Raw genomic sequence first — 25,786 nt, forward strand, 5'->3', positions numbered from 1 at the left:
AAAAATTTCGATCTGGGAGGGGCACTTCGTGCCCTCGCCAGGTCGAAACCTAAAAAGGACACCGCTCAGCCACTCCCTCTTCTCAACCACAACCACCTCTTTCTGTGAGCGAAAGAAGCTTCCACTCCTGATGCTCATGCGGTATGTGGTATGTGTTCATGGTGTACCTTGCACTCCTGATATCCATGTTGCTAAAGCTTTGATAAATGTATCCAGTATACAAAAGTCAAAAAGACTGGCATTGTCAGTGCTTGTTTTACGCATGTGACTGCCAAAAGTTTGAAGGAACAGCTCTTCCAGAAGGCTTCCGTGATTATTTAGCCAAAGCCATGGCTGCATCTGTTCCAAAAACACATCCATGTCTAGGAGCTGTGCAGAGCAGCCACGTGCCCCGCTCTCTGTGCCTGCTGTAAGAATGACTCGCAGGAAAACAGCTCCAAAGGAGATGTTCACTTTCGCATCATCTGTCCCCTCAGAGCCTGACTTGAGTGTGCTATCAGCCCAGTCCTTGTCTTTTCTTCATAGCAATTGTATCCTGTAAAGCAGCAATAGGAGAGGCCCCCGAATAGTGCAGTCTTAAGCGACCATGGGCCTGATCACAAGCTGTGAGGAGTAGAAAGCACAAGTGGAATTATACTCTGCACAATGATGACATGGCCGGATGGACCTGATTTTACCGGCCAGAAAAAACAATTGATAAAATCACTTTCTCAAAGAACTGCATTGCAGGCCAGACCCAGCTCCCGGCCACCACCCAACCCTCAGCCAAGGCCAAAGGGAAGCTTGTCATGCTGCCTCGTGCAAGGAGATATCTTTGCCTTCCTTCCCTCTCTCCCACCAATCACAGGAGCCCTCGCACACATTTAAAACTCGCTCAGCGCAGTTGGCGAATGAGTGTGTTAAACCACATGGCTTTCCCGCCCAGTAAATTCAGGTACGCACAGTTCTTGCCCATTCCGTGAACTTTTACTCTTAATTACTTTTTTGTATTTTTTGTATTTGTTAAGCGCAACAATCATCCCGAGGGATATCACGGCGCTGGGGAAGCTGTGACCTGAAATGGGGTGGAGTGGTACCAGGGCATCTGCGAAGAGGAAAACTGGTCGAGAGGCTGCGGAATGTCAGCGATTATATCCTAAGAAACAGAAGTGTTTTCAGCTTCTTCCTAAATGACATGTAATGGTCAGTGAGGCGAAGGTCTAAAGGCAGTTCATTCCAATGAACGGCCGCCAAATGAGAGAAAGAGTGGCCTCCTGCTCTAACTTTCTTAATGCGTCTGGATTTAGCTAAAGCGTGATAGCAGCAGCTCAGTTTTCGTGTAGGGGCATAGAATTTGATCTTGTCCTGCAGGATTTGGGGTTCACGCTTGTGTAGCGCTCTGTGTGATAGCTCAGGAGCTTGAACTTGGCTCTTTGGCGCACAGGCAGCCAATGGAGCTCCCTCAAGCATTCAGAGGCTGAGCTGCATTTGTTTTTATTGCAGACAAGCTTGGCGACTGCATTCTGGATCACCTGCAGACGGGGAAAAAGTAGTCTGGCATGGCCACATAGAGCGCATTGCCATAATCCAATTTACTAGAAAGTAAGGCCTGGATAATGGTTTTCCTGCAGTTCAGGGGAATCCATGAGAAGAGTCTTCTTAGTAGCTTTAGCATGGCAAAGCTTTTTCCGCACAGCGCTTGGACTTATGTGTGGCAATGCCTGTCAGAAATGGTAATTCCATTCACCCAAAAATACCTGCACATATTTACTCCTAACTCGCATTCAGGCCCTATGTTTTTTTTAGGTGAAAGTCTTCACCATATGCCTGAATCACACTGCTAATGGATATCTATGCTGGCTGATTGAGCTAGAGAGTTTTAAGGAAGGCTTCAACTGAATTTCCAATGGCCCAGCAATTCCAGATGGTAGGGGTAAGAGTGAATCTAGAGAACCCTGGGTAATGAGGTTTCTTTCTCTCAGTTTCAAAAACAAGCAGAACTCTGCATTCTGCCCTCTCTCCGAGTATATTTTTGTAACCCATACAGTGTTAATGTGTGAAGTCTTAGAATAACATTTTTCTCAGTGGCAAATGGATGTATTGCCTTCAAAAAGGAGAGGAGGGGAGCCTCCGGAACAGAGAACATAAAGGCTAGGGATAGACACAGGTGAAAGTTCATCCCACAATTAAAAATACTGAACTGGAGACTCATTAAATGGCCTCTTCATTCAGCTGCGGCTGGTTATCAAAATTAAAAAGCTTTTTCTTTCATAAGAAGATAACACTGCCAAAATATCTCGCAGTGCTTAATTTGAGCTGGTGGTTTCTGGTGCTCGGCGCTGTCACTTAATTGTCAACACAGGCACTTGTGACAGTCTGTCACAAAGTAGCGCTGTCTGGCTATTTTAGCGATGACCAGAACAACAGTTAATTATTAATTCAATATTCATTAAAAATTGCTATTAACTGCTGCCCAAGCCACTCTTATTGCTTTGGGGGCCTGAAATAATCTGAATTGTCATACTTATGTGATGGTTAGTAGTTGTGTTGTTACTATTATTGGCAGCATAGCAGGGGCAATGTGTGGTGCAAACTGCAATGGCCTCCTCACAAGGGCCCTGGCACTTATCTTTTTTTACAAGTTAAGCGCTGGTGTTAAACGAGAAAAAAATTAAATTAGACCAGTAATTACTGATCCAACTGGTAAATCCTCATTTTTAGGGCACCCCAAGGCAGTGTCAGATTGGCAGGGCGGGCAATTGGCTACTGCCTGACGCAGATGCCAGCTGGTGTGCCGCTTTTTCAGCTGGAGATAAAATGACTTTTGCTTGGGCCAGGTTAGAGCAAAGTTTGGAGCTCATTATAACCAAGTATAGAGAATGGCTGTTTCATTGTTGTGTGCAGAAGGACAACGGGCCAAAATGAGCAGACACAATATGTAGGGGTCTCCTCCCGTCCCCAGTCTCTCAGTGCAACAGTGAGCCTATTGGGAGTGGCTGTGGTCTTTTTGAGAATCACAGCCAGCATTAATGTTACCTGAGGGTGGGGTGAAAGGGGATGTGCAGGGAGACACATTACGAGCGGTGGCCATCTAAGAGGCTCTACTTTTGTCTCCAGCAGCATGCAGATGAGCCCCCGGTGCCAGCTGCCACCTTGTCATCTTAAAAACTGGGAGGGGACTCCTGTTCACCATTGAACAAAAATAGAAAATAACGCAAACAGCCAAAATGAGAATAAAAGAACAAAATGTGACTACACAAAACCATATTTTTAATAAAAACGTTACTGTGAAAAATGTTAATTTAAGGACAAGGTGATAAAGGGAAGGGAGAATAGACATGGCAGGAGAGTAACAAAATGGATTGAGCGAGAAGTACAATGTGAAGAGAGACAAAAAGAGAAGTGAACAGCAGAATGGAGAAGAATGACAATGTGGGAAGGGTAAAAGGAAAGGTAGAGGGGAGAGAAAAAGAATGCAAGAGATACAGACAAATGGAGGGACGGAGAAGAGATGGAGGGAGAAGAAGTGATGAAAGACAGTGGAGAAAAGGGCAGAACTTGGTAAAGATAGAGAGAAAGCTGAAAAGTGAAAGCAGAGATGATGATGAAATGAGATTTGAAAAGCGGAGGACTACTCAAATGAGTGTCTCAGCGCTGACTTCATGGCAATCTGCACCCGCAAACAATCCTAATTATTCCTGTTGAATCATTCAGGTTTTTTCTTTTTTCCTGAAGATTGCTGTTAAGCGTAACTCAAGAGGAAGATTGGTCCAGGCAACTGGCCCAAGATAGGAGAAAGACCTGCCTCCACTTCTCACTCGATGAATCTTAGTGGTCTTCACCAGAGAAAAGGGAGACAGGAAAGTGGTAGATGATGCAGCATATCAGCCAGAGCTGCTGATTTTGGAATTTGAGAACCAGGTTAAAGTCACAGCGGCTAAACATTCTGTGATTCTGGGCAAATCACTTACAGCCTGATTCATGTACAATCCGTTTTGCGTGGCCCTAATAGCGAATCATAGCGACTCGCTATTGAGGACACGCAAAACGGCATTCATGTAGGAATTGCTAATGAAATAGCGATTCCTACATGTTCTTTATTTGCGAGTAGCAATTTGCTACTCGCAAAAACTCCCCATTCATTCCTATGGGCCAAGAGGCCCATAGGAATGAATGGGGAGTATCCCTTATTTGCGAGTAGCAATTTGCTACTCGCAAATAAGATAGCGATTTTAAGGGTGCCAGGGGTGTCCAAAGGACGCCCTGTAGCACCCCTAAAATGCACATTTGAACAGGTGTTGCGCACACACATGTCCAAAGGACATGTGTGTGTGCAACATGCAACTTAGAAAAATGCTTTTAAAAGCATTTTTCTGAGTTTTTGCTATTTACCGACAGGTCTGACCTCTCGGTAAATAGCGGCCCCAAAAGTGCAAAATCGCTATTTCTTGATGTGTCATGAATAGCATTTGAGGAATCTCTATTAGAGATTCCTTAAATGCCATTCCTCGCAAATATGCGAATTCTTAAATAGCGATTTTTGCATTTGGGATTGTGAATACCAAATGCAAAAATCGCACTCGCAAAGGGCCAGATTCTCAGAATCTGGCCCTTTTGCGAGCGCTATTGCCTACATGAATCAGGCTGTTTATCTCCCTGTGCCTCAAAAAAGAAAATGAATGTGTTCATGTGTTGTGTAGCTGGTGCTCATATAAAGCGCTCCAATACCTTTGGGTAGTTTGCACTATATAAAACCGCAACAACAAAAAAGTGAATGCCGAAGGAAATGATGGTCTATGAGAAAAAGGGAAGGATACGACCTCAAATTCACAATCCAAATTCTCTCCCTCAGTCTAAGGGGGTCATTAGGATGTCGGGCGGATTGCCCCCGCCAGGCTGGCGGTAGCCACCGCCAGCCTGGCGGGGGCAATCCGCCCACATCCTTACTTGCTTCCCCCCCGCCATATTAGTATGGCGGGGGACCTCGGCGGACGGAAAGACCGTCCGCCGCTTTTCCGCCCCGGTCGCCTTGCGGCTGGGGCAGAAAAGGAATAATATGGTGGTGGTGTCTATCAGACACCGCCAGCCATATTACAATGGGCATTTTACAATGCCTTTCCATGGCAAAGGCATGCGGTCTTCACTCTGGGGCCCCCCTGCGGGCCCCCAGAGTGAAGGAGGGGAGGGGGCTGCACACGTGGGGGTACCTGTGGTACCCAACCCACATTTGCATGAACAAAGCGGCAGGCACCGCGCGTTGCCTGCCGCTTTGTTTATGCAAATGCTGAAATGCTTTCTAGCATTGTGGCGGGCGGTGGTGAGAGCACCGCCCGCCACAATGCTAGAAATGCAGGATGTGCCCGCCACTGTGGCGGGCACATCCTAATGGCCCCCACGGCACCCCCTCCCTTATGGTGGGCGGTCCCACTTCCCGTCAGGATGGCGGGCGGGCGAAGTCCGTCCGCCATCCTAATGACCCCCTAAGTCTTAGTTTAGATGTTGTTGGCATTCCAGGAGGTTGTCCTAAATGTAGAGTACAATCGACTAGTGGAGTTTCCTTCATTAAAGGCGATAAAATTGTAAAGGAAATTCCACCTATGGATTATCCTTTGGTGTAAACGCTGCCTCCAGGAACATGAGGCACAGGATATTCCGTTACTGTCTGCTGCAGAGCAATAATGTGGACACATAAGAATATAACATTAGGTATAGTACAAAGAATTCAAAGGACAGGGGGGAAAAGGGAAGGTTTGCAAGACAAGAAAAACAAAATAAAACTTCAAGGAGAGATACAAAATGATAGGAGGAATAAGGGCATGAGAGGTATAAAAATAATTGGAGAAAGAGCCCACAGGGGAGCAGGAGTGGGAGAAAGAGGGGGATTTGTACACAGAGAGAAAGATGGGAAAAGAGAGAGGGAAATTAGAGAGACTGAGTGAAGGACATAGGTAGATTGAAATACACCAAGGAGAGGAAAAGACGTAGAGTATGAGAGAAACGGGAAGAACCAGAGAGAGGGTCAAAAATATGATATGGAGAAAAAGGGGTGCACACACAGCAAGTAAGAAAGAGGTTTTGAGAGAATGAAAGGCCTTTGAGTGAATTCCTGCAGTTTTTCCAGATTTAGATCAAGTCTTTCCCAACAATAAAAAATACCAAAAAGTAGCGAGTTTTGAGGTATTCACCTTTTTTATAAGAAAATGGCCTACCCAGAAAATGCCCTCGCCCTGAACTTGTGTGCCCCCCAACTGAGTTTTCGTATTTGTAAGTGCACCCTTAAGAGAGTGAAATTACACCAAACCGTGTTTCATGAATCTAGATGGTGAATTTTTGTGGTTTTCTTTTTTGTATGGCTGAGCCCATCTTAAGGGCAAAACAAACATTGCAAGTCGGTTCCATACATGTTAGTGGTGATATGCTAATGTGGGACCGACACTTGCTGTCTTCAGTTCAGATTCACACAAAATCTGTTTTTGTGTATAAACGAAAAAAGGGTATTTGTCAAGTCACGTTAGGTAAAAGGGAGTGCAAAAAAAGCATATCAAAAACACTTATTGATTTTCTTTCGGTCAGTTACCTACATTTTAGCTTATTTGCCTATTTTCACTCGTGCAACACCAAATTAGGAGATTGGCTGGATAAGTAATTTTTGTATTTATTATTTTCAAAAACACTCAACTTAATTTCCCAAACATCGGTGGCCATGAATAACTCGATTTTTTGCCAATAAATAGTTTAAAGAAGGAGCTATACCGATTCTAAGCCCTGGAATGTGCAAGAGCCAGGTTGACACGCAGTAATGGTGCTCAGTGTTCCGATTTGAAAAGATGAAAGGCTGAGGTTGCCCTTATTGGAACTCTTGGCCGACAGGTGTTAAACACTTAGATCAATTACCTCTTCATTATTACCAAATATGTAACAATTCAGCTTCATTATAGCCCCCAGGCCGGCCAGTCTCACTGTCTCAATCCTTCGGGTTCAAATAAAGACGAACACTGGACGCGTGAAAACAAACAATTGGGGCACTTTTGGACAATATTCTTCCTTGAGAACACAGCCCCCTCGACTGCCCTGTGTGCTCTTTGGCGCCACACATGAAAACAGCAGCGCGGGAAAGCAGAGGCTTGCGTGATATTTTGCACTGAAAGGAGATCCGCCCGCACTTTCATCAGGACGAATATTATACACAATACGGGGCGTGTGATCGACTGCGCGTGGCGTGAAGGTGTTCCGTTCCAGACCGCGCCTACCTTTGATCCCTTAAGAAACCGCACATCTGGGGCTTCCCTCTTCTGCAGGTTTTGAGGCAAAGAGGGCGATTGTGGATACATTTTGTATATATTTCTATAGGGTTTGCAACAAGCTCCTCTCTTTCTGGTAGCTGGAAACAATTTGTTTACTGCGTGTTATAGCGCTGGTCTGCTGTTTCCAAGCGCTGTAAATAACTGACGGTATTGTATTCACCAATTTCAGGACTCTCCATTTCGACCTTTCAGTATCCACTATTGGCAGAATGAGTTACCTGCACAGGATCACACATCTTGGTCAAACGTTGAAGCCCGGATTAGAGCCGGCACAATAGTTAAAACATACCCTTGATCGTACCCTGCGATTGCTTTTAAGGCAAAGAGTGCACCTTTCTAAATATCCATTCAGTCAACACGCCTGTGAGGTAATGTTCTTAGAAATGTGTTTAATTAAAAAGAATCGGATTGCTCATGAGTTTGGCGCTGACACATTCCTAAACTGTGAAAATGCGAACCTGTCAGAAGGGCGAAAGCGTGGCCTGAATTCACGTCCTTGGTGCGCCTGCGTACGTGACTTTCATTTACCACTACTCGGAAAATATGGAAACTATCTGTCTCCGTGGAGCCGACGGGGGAGGTGAAAGTGAATGTACGCGATGCGCCCGTAAGCAGAAAGTAAGCACATCAATACATTTCCTCCATGACTCGCATTTTGAAGTATACTTCCGTCTCGCAGAACATGTGCACGCTCGGACAGGCTGTTGGCGCTGGAAGGGAGATAAACCATGTGCGCGCCCGGACAGGCGATGTGCATGCGCGTGCACATCTCCTGTCCCGGCGTGCATATGGTTTGTCTCCCTTCCAGCACCTAAACGATGACAATAGCGTTCGCTGGGCGAGACGTAAAACAAGCACTGTGGGGGAGAGATCGGCGGCAGTGAAGGTGCCTGCGAGAGGCTCTTGTGGCGTCTCAAAAGTGAAAGCAGGAGCGCGAGAACAGACGCTGCTGACGCCGCCGTACACGCTCACAGCTCATGCCAGCAGCAAACGCGCGCTCACAAGGCCAAATCCGAGACGGAAAATGCGCGCGTCCGACTCGTGTCCACATATTCAAGCATATAGGTATACTAAAGTATACAAGAGGTTCATCGCTACGCTCGACCTAAAAAGACATCAAGTACGAAGCTGTATTCAATCCCCGATGACATTGCTTGCAGAGAGGCTCCTGAGTGATAACCAAAAGAAGAAGAACTATGGTTGCTGGAGGGTGTACAGAAGTCTCCAGACACAAAGGATGCTCATGGTTCTCGGACTCATGGCCTCATATAATACAGTATATTCAGAGATTTTTGGGGGGCCGGGAGGGATGGTGGGTAGAGCACAGACTAGGAGACCAATAAGTGACTAATAAATTCAGGCACCCGAGGGGGAGAAATGTATAGGTCTGAAGAAGAGACTTGTGGGTGAGTTGCGTTGGAATAATGGTGTGTCTAGTCTTGGCCAGTGCTACTGACCAATCGAGCTCAGAAAGCTTAATTCATCTGTTATGTCTCCCAAACTTACTCCAGATACTAAGCAACGTTTCATAAAAGGTCATTGTCCACAAATGTGGACCACTTTTTTCTTCAGTGCCCGGGCCTAATTTTGTTCTCAATCAGACCCTGTCCCCAGGCCCAACTCAAATTTAACTGGATTTTCCAGATTACGAGTGGCACATGAATTCTGATGGCCCGGTAACAGTCAAAGGGTCCATCAGAATTGCAAATTGTGTTTCACACCGAAATTTAGAAAGAACTTTAAAGGCAAGGTGGGAAAGGAGATTAAGTTTTGTGGTTTTCCATTTCCGCTCTGTGTGACATCACCAAAAATGAAGATTCCAGAATGAGCGATGATATCAAGAAAAGGATGCACATATAACCATACATTTTACTGGGAATATCCTTTCATTAAAAACATATATGTCTCTGATGCAAAAGCGAGCATATTTTGGGCATGTTTACGTAGTGGTGAAATGGCTTTGAGAGGGTTAAATCATATGCGTGAGGCGCACACATCTGCCAGTCAGATAGTTAAACTCTATAAGTCCCTTTATAACATAACACCACAGTTGTCAGAAGATTATTGAAGGTTTTCCAATTGAATTTTTCCGATTCTGTGATTTTTTCCATTATTTGTCTCCATTCTAGCTCACGCTACCGACATATGTAAGCAATTCACACCATGCTCTGTCTTTGTGTCCCAAAAGCAAGAAAATAACTTCCACAAACGCGAGAGCGTCTGCAGCGCAAGGTCATAGCCAAGGGGCTGGAAGGGACCAGAACAGTCTCCATTTTTTTCTGGTCCCCCTAAATAAGAACCACACGTTGTCGTAGATGTGTTTGCGTTCGCCTGATGCGTGGGTGAATGGAAGCTGAGGATTTTCATTGGCAACAACTAGAGCCCTGCCTGGTTCAATCATGAATTACAAGTAGTCCAGTATTTTACTCAGGCAGACACATACATTTGGAGAGGCCGAGGCAAGACGCACAGGCCCAACACATGCGAAGCAGCTGCAAGATTCATCACTATCCTCAGCGTGGGGCATGGCCCGGGTCTAGTCCGAACCAAGAAATGGCCACACGGTCTGTCACTATTTTTTATGTGGTGGAAGCCTACCAGACAGCCCAACTGTCTGGTTTGCTAAAGAGATCTTGTGTACATTCGGAAAGCTGACCTAGGAATGCATTCCGCCCATTGCTTAGCATTGGTTTTGTGGTGTGTAACTCACATTTGTTAGTTTTCTATTTCCTGTCTTTATTCATTTTAGGCTGTCCACCATGTCTTCGTCCCTTCCATGGAGCATAGCCTATATTCTGTATTAGGGAATACATGACATGAAAGATATAATGCTATGCACTGCGTGCACCATTAAGCATGCACTGGGTGTATTTGAGCTTGTGTGAAGTACAGTACATGATGGGTGAAGTGCTGTTCAGTGCGCACATGGTGAGTGTGTTTTCTGGCAGTGTGTGTGTTTTGAAATAGCACAACCTGGTACAATACAGAAAAAAAGGTTTCAGCGCTCATATCTTGCACAAGCTGGCATAGGCCAAGGTCGTTCCATCCTGGGCCCACCACCAGACAAGTGGAAGAGGGCCTCTATCTAGTGATATAGCTATGAGCTGACCTGAACAGTGTACTGATTACTGAAGCAAAACCTAAAGTTTCAGAAACTAAACTCAGGAGGGAGCATTTCTCGGAATTGAATAAGATCAGTTTTGAACAGCCTAAAATGGTGCCTGAAAAGAAAATGGTGCAGCGAATGCTAACTTACATAGGGCACTGCGTAAGTGCAAACAGGTCTATTCTAACAGGAACAGTGCCGGACAGTGTCTGTGCTATTTACATACAGTGAGATCAAGTGTGCCTGCAATGGTACATTATATGGAGGACCGAGGGTTCTATTTTGGGAAGCCCAGGCCTGCTTGGTGAAGACATGAGGTAAAGAGGAATCCCCCCAGACAGATTTGTGTATTGTGGCATTCATGTGAGCTGGGTGGAACACGCTGGAGGAAGGGACTCTACCTTTGCACTTCAAAAGGTTGCCCTTTGTTTCAGTGACAGATCACAAGGAAGGGGCCTGGGCACATCTCAGGAAGGAGATGGGGCTACTAAGGGAATCATACAAAGTAGGACTGGGAGCCTGGGATTAACATTTTGATGCACACATCATTGTGGCTGACTTCCAGGTGAGAACTCTGGTCACTCCCATTAATTGTGTTGTGGGCCAATCAGTGTGCTTGCTGTGACAGACATACTTTCAAGGAGAAAGAAGTGTACACAACAAAAAAAATCAGAACCCCAAAATAAAACTTCAAAGAATCAGACCCAAAATCAGGCCTGGGCGTAGTTCGTGGAGTTTTGCTACGCGGAACTCAGCGAAGTTGCAAAAAAACTCCACGAAGTTCCGCGAGTGGCAGAGTGCAGTGCGAACTGCTGTTTGTGCTGGTATTTCTGCCGCTCAGGTAGAAATTCTACCCGAGCGGCAGTTCCCGCTTGCACACTTACTCTCCGCGATCGCGAACTTACCGTTCGCGATCGCAAGTGGAGGAAAAAAACTCCGCTGCACATTGCGGAGGAGCGTTTTCTGCACTCCGCGAGCTCTGCGGAGTGCAGAAGACTCCGCGAACGGAGGGAAGTTCACCGCCCAGGCCTACCCAAAATCATATTTTGGTGTCTGGAAAGAGGACTACAAGAAAGAGAGGTTGAGGCCCCAAACTTTTTCATCTACTAAGCAGCCAGATGGGCTGTGTGAGATCGGGAAGTTCTGCAAGACTTCTGCCTGTGAACAGGATTGTCAAGGCCTGCTAGTCTCCCTGTTGGGTGATGGGGATCACTGATATAATATCGATGACCAAAATATCCCCATACACAGATATCGACACAAAAATAATTTTTGCCAAAATATTGACATCCTCTTTATAATGTAAATGACTAGAATATCAAAAAAATAATATAGATGTAGGAAATATCGATGTACAAAATATCATTTTTTATATATAAAAAATGAAGTTGAATTAATTAAATAATAAAATTAACGTTAAAAAAATTATTTAGATGTAATGTACATTTTAACAATATAATAAATAAATGTAATTAAAAAGTGTAAACATACATATATAAAAAGTAATATATAAATGTGTATTTACTTCAAAATAATTAATAAACTAATCATTTTAATATGTTATAAATATATAAAAATTACAAAAAAAAAAATATATATATATATACATACACCTATAACATAAAATCTAATAAAAAAATTATATTTTAAATTAAAACATTAAAATATGTAATACTTTTTAAACTTACATTTTGCACTCCATTGAGTGCAACAGTAGGGAACGTGTTGGATAGCGGAGGGGAAAATATTACTATTCCCACTTCAGTGAGTGCAACAGTAGGGAAAATGTTGGGTACCGTAGGGGGAAAATGTGCTATTCCCACTCCAGTGAGTGCAACAGTAGGGAAAGTGTTGGATAACGGAAGGGTAAAAAATACTATTCCCACTCCAGTGAGTGCACCAGTAGGGAAAGTATGGGATAGTGTAGGGGTAAAAATTACTATTCCCATTCCAATTACTACAACATTAGGGAAAGTGTTGGATAGCGGAGGGGTACAAATTACCATTCCCACTCCAGTGAGTGCAACAGTAGGGAAAGTGTTGGATAGCGGAGGGGCATAAATTACAATTACCACCCCAGTGAATGCAACAGTCGGTAAAATGTTGGATAGCAGAGGAGAAAGATTTACTATTCCACTCCAGTGAGTGCAACAGTAGGGAAAGTGTTGGATAGCGGAGGGGTACAAATTACTATTCCCACTCCAGTGAGTGCAACAGTAGGGAAAGTGTTAGATAGCAGAGGAGTAAAAAATTATATTTCCACCGAAGTCAATAAAAACACACAAAATATCAACTACAATACTAAACATTTTAAAAACAAAAAAAATATTAAAAATATTCCAAAAGATAGAAACATATTATAATGTTAAACAAATCTAACAAATTACCTACAAACATTATTTTATACAAATGTAAAAAATAATTTTCAAACAAATAACTATATTTAATAGAAATGAATTATAAACAAAAACATTAATTGTTACATAAAATTAATATTTTTTCTTTCCTACCCTATCACACCACACAACTCTCAACACACAATCTACATTTCTAAAAAAGTGTACCTCCATAATTAACATAATTAATTATCAAATAAACAAATATTAATTAAAAAACTAAATAAAACAGTTAGAAATTAATGTACTCACCAAACATTACCCCTATAAAACCAAAATCCACACACAAAATACAATTAAACAATTACCATAAATATTTATCAATTAATAAATGAATAATAATGAGCCACTAATTATTAATTAATAAAACCTAAAATACTTTCCACCCTCTACCCCAATAAAAACCACAACACACACCTAAAAATCATTACACAATTTCCATTACTAATTTTACATTATTAAATTATCATCAATTAACAACAACTTATTAATTACTTGAAAATAATTTACTTCCCACCCTTTGCCACTATAAACCTCACAACTCACATCTCAAATTCATTGCCCAATTGCCATATTTAATTTTTAATTAATCAATTACCAATATTTAACAATTAATTATTTATAAATTTCAAATAAATTACTTCCCACCCTATTCCCCTATCAACCCCACCACGCATTCCTAAAAAATGACACAATTAACATAATTAATTACCAATGAATTCATTAATCAATATTAGCTAACAAACAATTGATAAATAATTATTAATAAATTAAGTCCCACAATTGACACTATAAATTATAAATTAAATAAATATTAATATATAAAAATTATAATTAAATGTATTAAAATTAAATAACTTCCTACCCTATTTCCCTATAATACCACAACCCGCACCTACAAAAATGATACAATTAACATAATTATCAATTAATTAATAATAATTAACCAAGTAATAATGAATTAATAATAAATTAATTCCCAAAATTAATATTATAAAATCTAAATTAAATAAATATTAATAAATAAAAATTATTAAATCATTTTTTATAATTAAATTACTTCCCACCCTATTTCCCTATAAACTCACAACCGGCTCCTAAAAACCCCCCACAATTAACATAATTACCAATTAATGAATTAATAAAAATTAACAACCAATTAATAATTAAATAATTAAAAATAAATTAATTCCCACAATTGACACTATAAAATCTAAGTTAAATAAATACTAATAAGTAATCAAATCTAATGAATTTATCATAATTAAATTTGGGGGTCATTAGGATGGCAGGCGGACTACAGTCCGCCCACCATCCTTGCTGAAAAGGGACCGCGGCGGCGGTGGTCCCGCACTCCAAATCAGTATGTGACCGCTACCGTGGCGGCCGCATCCAGCATTTTAACATTGCGGACGGGGCTGCTGGCTGCAGCACCGCCGCAGTGTTGAAAAAGCACATACTGTGCATTTCCATGCACAATGTGGCAGGCACCACTTGATGCCTGCCACCTTGTGCATGGAAATGTAGGGGGTACCATGGCTACCCCCAGTGCAGCGACACCCCCCCAACGGGCCCCCAAACCCCGCCAGCCTTTCTATTGCGGCATCGCCGCCAGGGAAAGGCGCCTGGCCACATACATCCTATTATGGCGGACGACCATAGTATTTAAGTTTGGGTCACATGGTGAGATGGTTCGCCTTACCCACCACCGTTGCCTTTTGGATACTGCTTACTCTTCTAATTCAAGCATGTGAATCTATAAGAGATACAATACTGGAGAAAAAACAAGTTACTTACCTGTACACTGTGGCCCTCCAGTATTGTAATCTGTTACAGATTCACATGTGACGCTCTCGTTCAGGATCACCAATTGCATATCTCTATTATTATATTTACACTTGTGCTTGAAATCTGAGGTATGGTGGCTCTGCAGGGGATGAATGCTCCAGAGTCTCTGCTCTGATTGGCTAAAGTTTGGGTGTAATAATCCAATGTGAATGGGCTACTAATTACTAGTGTTTTTCAATGGAGTCTAATGTTAATGCTTTAACAGGTTTTTGTTACTGTTACCGTGGGACTCCCACCATGACACCGGGGAAGATTCAAGCATGTGAATCTATAAAAGATACAATACTGGAGAAATATATATATCTGTGTTAAATTGCAACAGACTGCAACTGTAGCTATTTCTTAAGTACCCTACCTTATATTGATGGAGAACACAAATTTAGAGTCACATGACCTAAAATGTGTTAGCTATGTGGATGACATGCAGTTGATCCTTACTTTCGATCACTCTACTCATTCACTAATAACTTCTTTCTCCAATAGTATGTGTGACATTTCGAACTGGTTAAATGCCAACTCATTTAAGTTCTACAGTGAAAAAAACGAAGTTATGTTTTGCTATATAGGAAACCAAAGGTGTACTATACCAACAGTCTGGACCTTAGAGAAGAATTCTGCCCCAGTGGTGTCAACTTCAGTTTGTAATCTATTGGTGTAAATGGAGTGTGATCTTTCACTCTCATCTCATGTCAATAAAATCTCTGGGCCTGATTTAGATCTTGGCGGATGGGTTACCCTGTCACAACGGTAACGGATATCCCGTCTGCCAAACTATAAATCCCTTAGGATATAATGGGATTTATACTTCGGCGGATGGGATATCCATCACCTTTGTGACGGAATAACCCATCCGCTGAGATCTAAATCAGTCCCTCTGTCTCTTGCTTCTCTTTGATGAGGATTCTACAGAAATGTTTACCTTGACTCCCTTGTCAGTGGCAACTGTTAATAGTACAAAGTGCCATTCAGACCAGATTCAATTATGGAAATTCCCTAATTTAGATATTCTCATATATCTCATCAAGCAGTTATCTCAGATCCAGTCAGCCGTGGCCAAGCTAGCCCTGTGCCTCTACCGCAGCAACTGTGGACTCGCTCCATTGACTCCCAGTGCCCATGTGAATTTCAATTAAGTCCTTATGCTTGCCTCATGGGTGTTCTAAACAGTAGGACTATGTTTTCTTTCAAATAAAGTGCAACGTCCTGTCCCTCTAACAATGACACCCTATTGAAGGTCCCTTAATTCAATAAAGCTCGAGTAGGCGGCAGAGCTTTCTCAGTGCCGGTGGTTCAGCTCTGGAATAACCGACCGTCCACTCTTTCAACTACCTACTATCATTTTGCCTTCATAAAAACCCTCACAGCCTGGCTTTACAGGTAGTAGCCTCAGTCCTCTCACAGTTTCTTTACTGATGTTTCAAGTAGCCAGGACCAGGAAGCCTTCTCAGGTTTCAGTAGCGCTTTATAAGTACACATAATAATAAATATTAATGATAGTTTGGATTTGCCTCCCTATCACACATATTATGTTATACCTCTTCTGTTCACAGATGTTGTGCAAGTTCTTATCCTATGTATCAACCTTTGTTATAAGGTGCTCTGTCCCTATTCGGGGACTAGCAGCACTACAAGAAACTCTAAAATTAAAATAAACAGGATATGCTGTTATGAGATAGTCATCTCTTTCACCGCTCTCACACAACAGCACATACACAGTTACAACAGTTGGTAGCATAGCATGAAAGAGGAATTTAATCTGTGTGCTATGACGGTTTTTAGTTACTTTGTGTATATGATATGCATGGTCTATGTACTCCAGACTCACATGCTGTGACCTGCATCCTAATCTGTTCCCATCATACCTAGACCCTGAGCCGAGCTACCCAGGTTCTTTATCTTGTAATAGACAAAGTCCCATATTTTCTTGCAGGGAGTACTGCCGAACAGTCATGCGGAGGTCCACGTCAGACTGTGCCACTTACACAGCATCCTTCGACACTTCTGTCTTCATCATTGAAAGCACAAGGAGGCGAATTGCCATTGAGGCCACACTGGAGAACAAAGGAGAGAATGCCTACAACACTGTGCTCAACATCACCTACTCTAGGAACCTGCAATTTGCCAGCCTCATCCAGAAGGTATGACTTACAGAAAATTGGTGACCTTCCTGCATACCAAGGCTAGCTTCTGAACTAGGAAGTAAGATCTATAAAAGTTGAGACCTTCATAAAATAAAAAGCCCCTTTATCTAGAAGAACCTCTGAAAACATGGAATGCCCTCTATGTTCCCACCTCCCCCATAAAGTGAGATCTCCACAGAGCATAATAGGTTTCTCCAATCCAGAATTAGCATCCACCCACAGTCATGCAATCACTCCTTTATACTAATTATTCTACCTAAGATAAAACTGGAGGAGTCTACCTGAACCATCGTGTGCTCACTAGGTCATATGTAAAGTGTATACGTTTGGCCCGCAACATATGTCATAACTTTTCTATCAGCAATCAGTGTGTAGGAGATCATAACTAGTTTTTTGCATGGTTCTCTGCAGAGTAACTGTTTTTCAGAGAACTTAGATTAGGTTTTTTTTAATTTCTAAAATGTACTTGACGCTCATTTTTTTATATTGAAAAGTAAGCTTGGTATCACTCTACAACATGCTCTCTAAGACTATTCGAGGGCATAAGCCAATGTGCAGCACTGACAAAAACGCCTTTCCTATTTATCTCATTAGGAGGATGTGTATACCTATTGGGAGGTGCGGTTACCTTGCCAGTTTTCGGGGTAGTTAGGAACCCCTGAATTCTACAATTATTGTATATAGGTGTAGGTGTGTGTGTGTGTGTGTATATGTATATGTATATATATATATATATATATACATATACATATATATATATGTGTGTATATATATATATATATATATATATATCTCCAAAGTACAGAGCACCCTCGTTGAAAACACCCTCACGATCCACATAACCTCTTCAAATGGGGACGACAGCAGCCTCGGCACACAGTTTTCATCAAGAATCCCTGGCCAAACGCGTTTCGGGTTCCTACACTCTTGTTCACTGGCCTCTTCAAATGAAACACTGCCACACAATGTAAGGGAAACACCTGCTTTTATTGATAGTTCAGCCCTATTGGGCGTGTATTCCCGCTCCGATGGGCATCAGCCGCAAGGCCTTCTGGTATTAGCAGTCCTTACAATAATAAAGACCCCTGTGGGTTGTGCTGAGCTTTCCAATAAAAGTTATTTAAAAATCACAGTGGGTTGATGTTGACACGCATGCTAGAGTATGCTGACTATAATGAAGTCTCTCATTTTCGAGTGCGGTCCGTCCTGACTTCAGCGCCTCACATCCTGGCTGACGCTGCAGGTCCGCGTTTAAGCAGCGGTTTGTTCTCGCGACTGGGATCAGCCGCTACATATCCAACATACAAAGCACCCTTGTTGAGAACACCCTCACGATCCACATAACCTCTTCAAATGGGGACGACAGCAGCCTCGGCACACAGTTTTCATCAAGAATCCCTGGCCAAACGCGTTTCGGGTTCCTGCACCCTTGTTCACTGGCCCCTTATGAAGTCTCTCATTTTGAAGGGGCCAGTGAACAAGGGTGCAGGAACCCGAAACGCGTTTGGCCACGGATTCTTGATGAAAACTGTGTGCCGAGGCTGCTGTCGTCCCCATTTGAAGAGGTTATGTGGATCGTGAGGGCGTTCTCAACGAGGGTGCTTTGTATGTTGAATATGTATCGGCTGATCCCAGTCGCGAGAACGAACCGCTGCTTAAACGCGGACCTGCAGCGTCAGCCAGGATGTGAGGCGCTGAAGTCAGGACGGACCACACTCGAAAATGAGAGACTTCATTATAGTCAGCATACACTAGCATGCGTGTCAACATCAACCCACTGGGGTTTTTAAAGAACTTTTATTGTAAACCTCAGCACAACCCACAGGGGTCTTTATTATTGTAAGGACTGCTAATACCAGAAGGCCTTGCGGCTGCGCCCATCGGAGTGGGAATACACGCCCAATAGGGCTGAACTATCAATAAAAGCAGATGTTTCCCTTACATTGTGTGGCTGTGTTTTGTTTGAAGGGGCCAGTGAACAAGGGTACTGGAACCCGAAACACATTTGTCCAGGGATTCTTGATGAAAACTGTGTGCCGATGCTACTGTCGTCCCCATTTGAAGAGGTTATGTGGATCGTGAGGGCGTTCTCAACGAGAGTGCTTTGTACGTTGTGTATATATATATATATATTTATATTTTAGCAGATGCCTCATGGCCACACAGGATCACCAAGCCCACACACCACCATAATGCCACAACAGCTGAGAAGGGTTGAGCCAGGTGGGCCATTAAACTGGACTGCATCTCCCAAGGCATGGGACATGCCCAGGCGTGTGCCTGGCAGAAGAGCGGGCATGTCCGTGACCAGCGAGGCTGGACTGGGCCTCATCTCTTGGTCCCTTTTGCTGGACTTTAATCAGGGCACACCGATGTACTAGCCTTTTTCCAGTTTCTTTTTTGAGATTTGTTTACCACGTGTAATATAATGGGGAAACGAAAGGGCAACTCACATGTAGATTGCGCAAGGAAAAAAAATACAACAACAAAGTCTACTACAAACTATTTGTCCTCAGTGATGGGAGTGATTGACTGCGATAGGACGAGTTGAGGCCAGGCTGGATGCCAGTTTGAGAGATCTCACTTTGCATCGAAGCACCAAAAAGCAATTCTAATCTATCCAGACCTTAGCTTGCAGTGATTAGCCCAGGAACTCTTGTGGTCATTCATAGCTACAGCCCCCAGCCTGTGTAGCCACTGTAAACTTATATATTAATGCAGGTCCATGTGTGGGCAATGACACACCAGGGGCTCAGATGAACACATGCCGCAAAGTGGATTAGGCCGTCTAGAAGTTCAGAGGGAGGTTTTGCAACCTGAGCGCTACGTACAGCTTCGCTATAGTAACCTGAATGAAGATGTTGCCATCCGCCCTCAAATCCCGCCAAAATGTACACTTTATATTTTTGTGTTGGCCCCAAAGTTGAGCACCCTTATACAGAAGATCATGCATCTTTACTAAACAAAGTTGTCCATTGGCTCAGGATAACTGTGTCTGGATATGTAATCTGTTTGCCTAGATATTATTTGCAAGAAGAGTTACCTGGATTGGTAAGCGGGCAAAGGCCTCTGCAGGGGACTGCATTATCATCAACTTTCAAATCCCTCTTTAAGCCGGGCGATGCTACATTGTCTATACCCGGGCGATGCTACATTGTCTATATTCACTAATTAACCTAAATGAAAATATTAAAGCACACCGTTTAGACTTTTTTATATGGCCCATCTGCCACATCTACAAGGTTCCTGAGATCTCAGGGTTCTGACACCGAACCACGTGGCACTAATGTGAATCCATCAAGCATTCTGCCAGTCACCAACATATTTGAAGCCTTTCATCTTTGGATCAGATGGATTGACCACCAGGCTCCCCCTCTAAGGCTTCTGCCGCGCTAGAGGGTTGTACCTTGTGTATGGTCAATCTCCATGTTAGTACTGTGCTCCCTACCGCACTGTCAGACTTTAAAGCCATCTCTCGAAATGTGGCGGGCCTTCGGACAAAATTGTATAATCCTTACTTGGTGCACTTGGTTAATCATTATGACATCGTTTGCTGCCAGGAGACTTGGGATAGCGAACCACAGTATATAAAGGGGCACACCACATTTGGTAGCCCTACAACTGCAGGCAGGGCCAAGGGTGGTTTGGCTCTATTTGTCTCAGTCAAACTTACTAGACTTGTTATGCAGGAATTGCATTCCAGTCCTAACTATCAAATACTACTCCTCAAGCTTAAAAAATCTTATGAATTCGAGTAGATAAACTTTTATCACAATATTTTTGACTCATCGATGACTATGGATCCTGATGAGCCGGAGGAATATCTGCTGAAATTGGAGGCCTAACAGAATAGGGAGACTTGGATCCTGTGGATGGGGATTCTAACATTCGTATCTGCACTCCTAAAACTGCAGCGACCTGTAGGTTACAGGATAACACAGACTTAACGAGTACACACTGGAGGCATACCCTATATGGGGACGCTTTGAACAGCATAATTCTGTCTAAAGAGTTGATCTTTGCGCAGGACTTTGAACAGGATAATTCTGTCTAAAGATTTGATCTTTGCACAGGACTACAAGTCCCCTACTATTAATTTGCCCCCGACTTTCAATGGCATTGGTACTTGCAGCGTTATTGACTATATAATGCTTTTATCTGACTTGGTCTCTATTTTGATGAATTATGAGGTAGTGATAAGGTGCATTATTGACCACAGCCCACTCACATTATACCCGCACTTGGATCTTGCCGATAAGGACATACAGGTTTCAAACAGGGTCATTGAATACACTAATAATGGAGGGAGGGGGTCGAATTAACTAGGATCAGGTGGACAAGGACCAATTTGAAAATGATTTTGTGAAGAAAATCCAACAGTCATTCACGCTGAGCTCACAGCAAGAGGGAGATCCAATAGATATTATTCAGCATAAACCTCTCTAAGGCTTAGATGTAGGTAAATCTCATTTACCGATTCATAAATACCGAATTTTACCGAATCGGTATTCATGAATCGGTAAATGAGATGTAGGTAAATATTCGGTAATTTTTACCGATTCGGTAGGAATCGGTATTTACCGTTACAGAATCGGTATTTGTCATTGATTCCTATGGACCTTGAAGCCCATAGGATTCAATGGCAGATACCGATTCGGTAATTACAGATCCGGTAAAAATACCGATTTTACAAGGGGGACAGGGTGTCACTTTGACACCCTGTTGCACCCCTGTTTCGGGCTTGTGTGCCATGTGACACACAGACATGCCCTTAGGGCATGTCTGTGTGCCACATGGCACAGGTGTACATGCACAGATGTGCATGTACACTGGAATTCGTTATTTACCATGGAATAGTATTCCATGGTAAATAACGATTCGGTAAGGGCCTGTGGCACTGATTACAGTGCCACCTACATATTGATTTACAGAATCGGTATATTTACCGATTCGGTATTTTACCGACTCTGTAAATTTACCGAATCGGTAAATATACCGATTCTGTAAATAAATTGTCCCCTACATTTCAAAACCCAAATACCGGTCGGTAACGGCCGAAATCGGCCGTTACCGACCGGTAAAGGCCTTCCTACATCTGGCCCTAAGTGATTTTATGTCATTAACACTAACAACGCATACATGTCCTTGATCATTAAACCTGGTTGGTTCAATCATTTATGTTCCCTAGCTCACAAAAGCCCGAGGTTAGCATTAGAGGGGTACCCACAACTCAAGTACAACGTCATCTCAGCCGGAAATGCTTAGAAGGCCGCCATTGCAGCTAAAAACGTGCCACACACACACAGCGAGACACACACACACACACACACACACACACACACCTAACCACACACACACACAGAGCCACACACACACACAGAGCCTCACACAGAGCCACACACACTCACACAGAACCACACACACAGAGCCACACACACACACACACACACAGAGCCACACACACAGAGCCACACACACACACACAGAGCCACACACACACACACACAGAGCCACACACACACACAGAGCCACACACACACACAGAGCCACACACACACACACACACAGAGCCACACACACACACACAGAGGCACACACACACACAGCGAGCCACACACACACAGTGAGCCACACACACACAGCAAGCCACACACACACACAGCGAGCCACACACACACACACACACACAGCGAGCCACACACACACAGCCAGCCACACACACACAGCCAGCCACACACACACACACAGCGAGCCACACACAAGACGTTTTCCTCATTCTAAGTATGCTGCTGGATGCACCAACTAACAGTAGCAACTCACCTTGTGGCAGCCACGGTGTGAGGAAGCCTAGAACATGCCTCGGTATGACGATCTTCTCTGTGTAGCTGCTGACCCTCTCCAGGTTGCGTTTCTGCTGCTCAGACATTGCAAAGGTGGCGCGGTTGGGAGACTTCTCACGACTGTCACTGTTCTTGAGCAGGTGGTGCAGGACCCCGATGTGCAGAGCGGGTCTAACAGTAGATGGGCGCAAGCTCTGTGGAGAGCGGGACTAACAGGAGATGGGCGCGAGCTCTGTGGAGAGCGGGTCTAACAGGACATGAGCGCGAGGTTTGTGGAGAGAGGGTCTGGCAGGATGGGCGCAAGCTCTGTGGAGAGCGGCACAAGCTCGATGGAGAGCTGGTCAGGCAGGAGATGGGCGCAAGCTCACCTCTGGAGCAGAGTCAGTGGCTGTGGTGCTTTCCTTGAGCGCACTGGAAAGAATCGAAAGTGAGCCCTCGTTCTTATATCTGATATTTCCGTAGAGACTTAGGGCAGCGCCCCCCACAGCCCCCGATACTACTGGAGCTGTCACCAGGGCGCTGGTACCGCTGAAGGCATCTAATAATCAGGCTCCTCCTTTCCGGCAGTTTCTGTACAGCTGGTAGGCAGGAAACAAGACTAAAAGAGTGAGAAAGGAAACCGAAACTTTATCACACGAGTCAGCTGCAGTGCAATGCTTAGTGGTACAAGGGCATTGTTGGGTGAAATGACCCCGATGCGATGCAACTGCTAAACCAAAAGGCAATTCTATATTTGTAAATATGCATAATAGAAAATGTACCCTTGTCATACATGCTAATATAGACCCGATTCAAGCGGCAAACTCCCGATTTTTGAAGCCACAAATTACTTAATTTTGACTTTCCCACGCCTGAAATTGCCTTCAATAGAAGTCAATGGGAGAAATATATTCTTCCAATTATTTTTTTTTTTTAAATCTCCCACTTTCCTCCTCCAAAATGTTGCCTTGCATGCCCATTTGCCATTATTTAAAGTGGAACTACGTCATAATGAAGTGTGCCAATCATAGGGTACAGGTGATGCACATGATTGGCCTTTGGCATGGTCAGAACTCATACTAATTTGGAGGTTGTCACCCTCTTTGGGCTCATCTTCACCACTCAGATAAATAACAAGCAGGGAAACAGAGGCACGAAAACCGGGTCACAAACAGGGAAACAAAGGCACGGAGACCGGTTCACAAGCAGGGAACAAGAGGCACGAAAACAAGAAAACCACGAAAACCAAGCAGGGAAACAGAGGCACGAAAACAAGAAAACCACGAAAACCAAGCAGGGAAACAAAGGCACGAAAAGAAGAAAACCACGAAAACCAAGCAGGGAAACAGAGGCACAAAAACCGGGTCACAAGCAGGGAAACAGAGGCACGAAAATCGGGTCACAAGCAGGGAACCAGAGGCACGAAAACAAGAAAACCACGAAAACCAAGCAGGGAAACAGAGCCATGAAAACAAGAAAAACACGAAAACTAAGCAGGGAAACAGAGACACGAAAACAAGAAAACCACGAAAAACAAGCAGGGAAACAGAGGAACGAAAACCGGGTCGCAAGCAGGGAAACAGAGGCACAAAAACCGGGTCACAAGCAGGGAACCAGAGGCACGAAAACAAGAAAACCAAGCAGGGAAACCAAGCAGGGAAACAGAGCCACGAAAACAAGAAAAACACGAAAACCAAGCAGGCAAACAGAGGCAAGAAAACAAGAAAACCACGAAAACCAAGCAGGGAAACAGAGGCACGAAAACAAGAAAACCACGAAAACCAAGCAGGGAAACAGAGGCACGAAAACCGGGTCACAAGCAGGGAAACAGAGGCATGAAAACCGGGTCACAAGCAGGGAACCAGAGGCACGAAAACAAGAAAACCACGAAAACCAAGCAGGGAAACAGAGGCACGAAAACAAGTATACCACGAAAACCAAGCTGGGAAACAGAGGCACCAAAACAAGAAAACCACGAAAACCAAGTAGGGAAACAGAGGCACGAAAACAAGAAAAACACAAAAACCAAGCTGGGAACCAGAGGCACGAAAACAAGAAAACCACGAAAACCAAGTAGGGAAACAGAGGCACGAAAACAAGAAAAACACAAAAACCAAGCAGGAAAACAGAGGCACGAAAACCGGGTCACAAGCAGGGAAACAGAGGCACGAAAACCGGGTCACAAGCAGGGAACCAGAGGCACAAAAACAAGAAAACCACGAAAACCAAGCAGGGAAACAGAGGCACGAAAACCGGGTCACAAACAGGGAAACAAAGGCACGGAGACCGGTTCACAAGCAGGGAACAAGAGGCACGAAAACAAGAAAACCACGAAAACCAAGCAGGGAAACAGAGGCACGAAAACAAGAAAACCACGAAAACCAAGCAGGGAAACAAAGGCACGAAAACAAGAAAACCACGAAAACCAAGCAGGGAAACAGAGGCACAAAAACCGGGTCACAAGCAGGGAAACAGAGGCACGAAAATCGGGTCACAAGCAGGGAACCAGAGGCACGAAAACAAGAAAACCACGAAAACCAAGCAGGGAAACAGAGCCATGAAAACAAGAAAAACACGAAAACTAAGCAGGGAAACAGAGACACGAAAACAAGAAAACCACGAAAAACAAGCAGGGAAACAGAGGAACGAAAACCGGGTCGCAAGCAGGGAAACAGAGGCACAAAAACTGGGTCACAAGCAGGGAACCAGAGGCACGAAAACAAGAAAACCAAGCAGGGAAACCAAGCAGGGAAACAGAGCCACGAAAACAAGAAAAACACGAAAACCAAGCAGGGAAACAGAGGCATGAAAACAAGAAAACCACGAAAACCAAGCAGGGAAACAAAGGCACGAAAACAAGAAAACCACGAAAACCAAGCAGGGAAACAGAGGCACGAAAACCGGGTCACAAGCAGGGAAACAGAGGCATGAAAACCGGGTCACAAGCAGGGAACCAGAGGCACGAAAACAAGAAAACCACGAAAACCAAGCAGGGAAACAGAGGCACGAAAACAAGTATACCACGAAAACCAAGCTGGGAAACAGAGGCACCAAAACAAGAAAACCACGAAAACCAAGTAGGGAAACAGAGGCACGAAAACAAGAAAAACACAAAAACCAAGCAGGAAAACAGAGGCACGAAAACCGGGTCACAAGCAGGGAAACAGAGGCACGAAAACCGGGTCACAAGCAG

At 43.8% G+C, this 25,786-nt stretch overlaps 1 protein-coding gene across 1 annotated transcript in view; it reads left to right on the forward strand.

Moving 5' to 3' along the window:
* ITGA11 (integrin subunit alpha 11) overlaps window positions 1–25,786 on the forward strand; it is a 603,504-nt gene that overhangs the window by 453,246 nt on the left and 124,472 nt on the right. The window contains exon 20 of the mRNA XM_078683461.1: window positions 16,564–16,771. Within this exon, the coding sequence (XP_078539587.1) occupies window positions 16,564–16,771 (208 nt within the window). The remainder of the gene's footprint in view (window positions 1–16,563; window positions 16,772–25,786) is intronic.

This window comes from Lissotriton helveticus, chromosome 3_1, assembly GCF_964261635.1.
Source record: "Lissotriton helveticus chromosome 3_1, aLisHel1.1, whole genome shotgun sequence".
Lineage (NCBI taxonomy): Eukaryota > Metazoa > Chordata > Amphibia > Caudata > Salamandridae > Lissotriton > Lissotriton helveticus.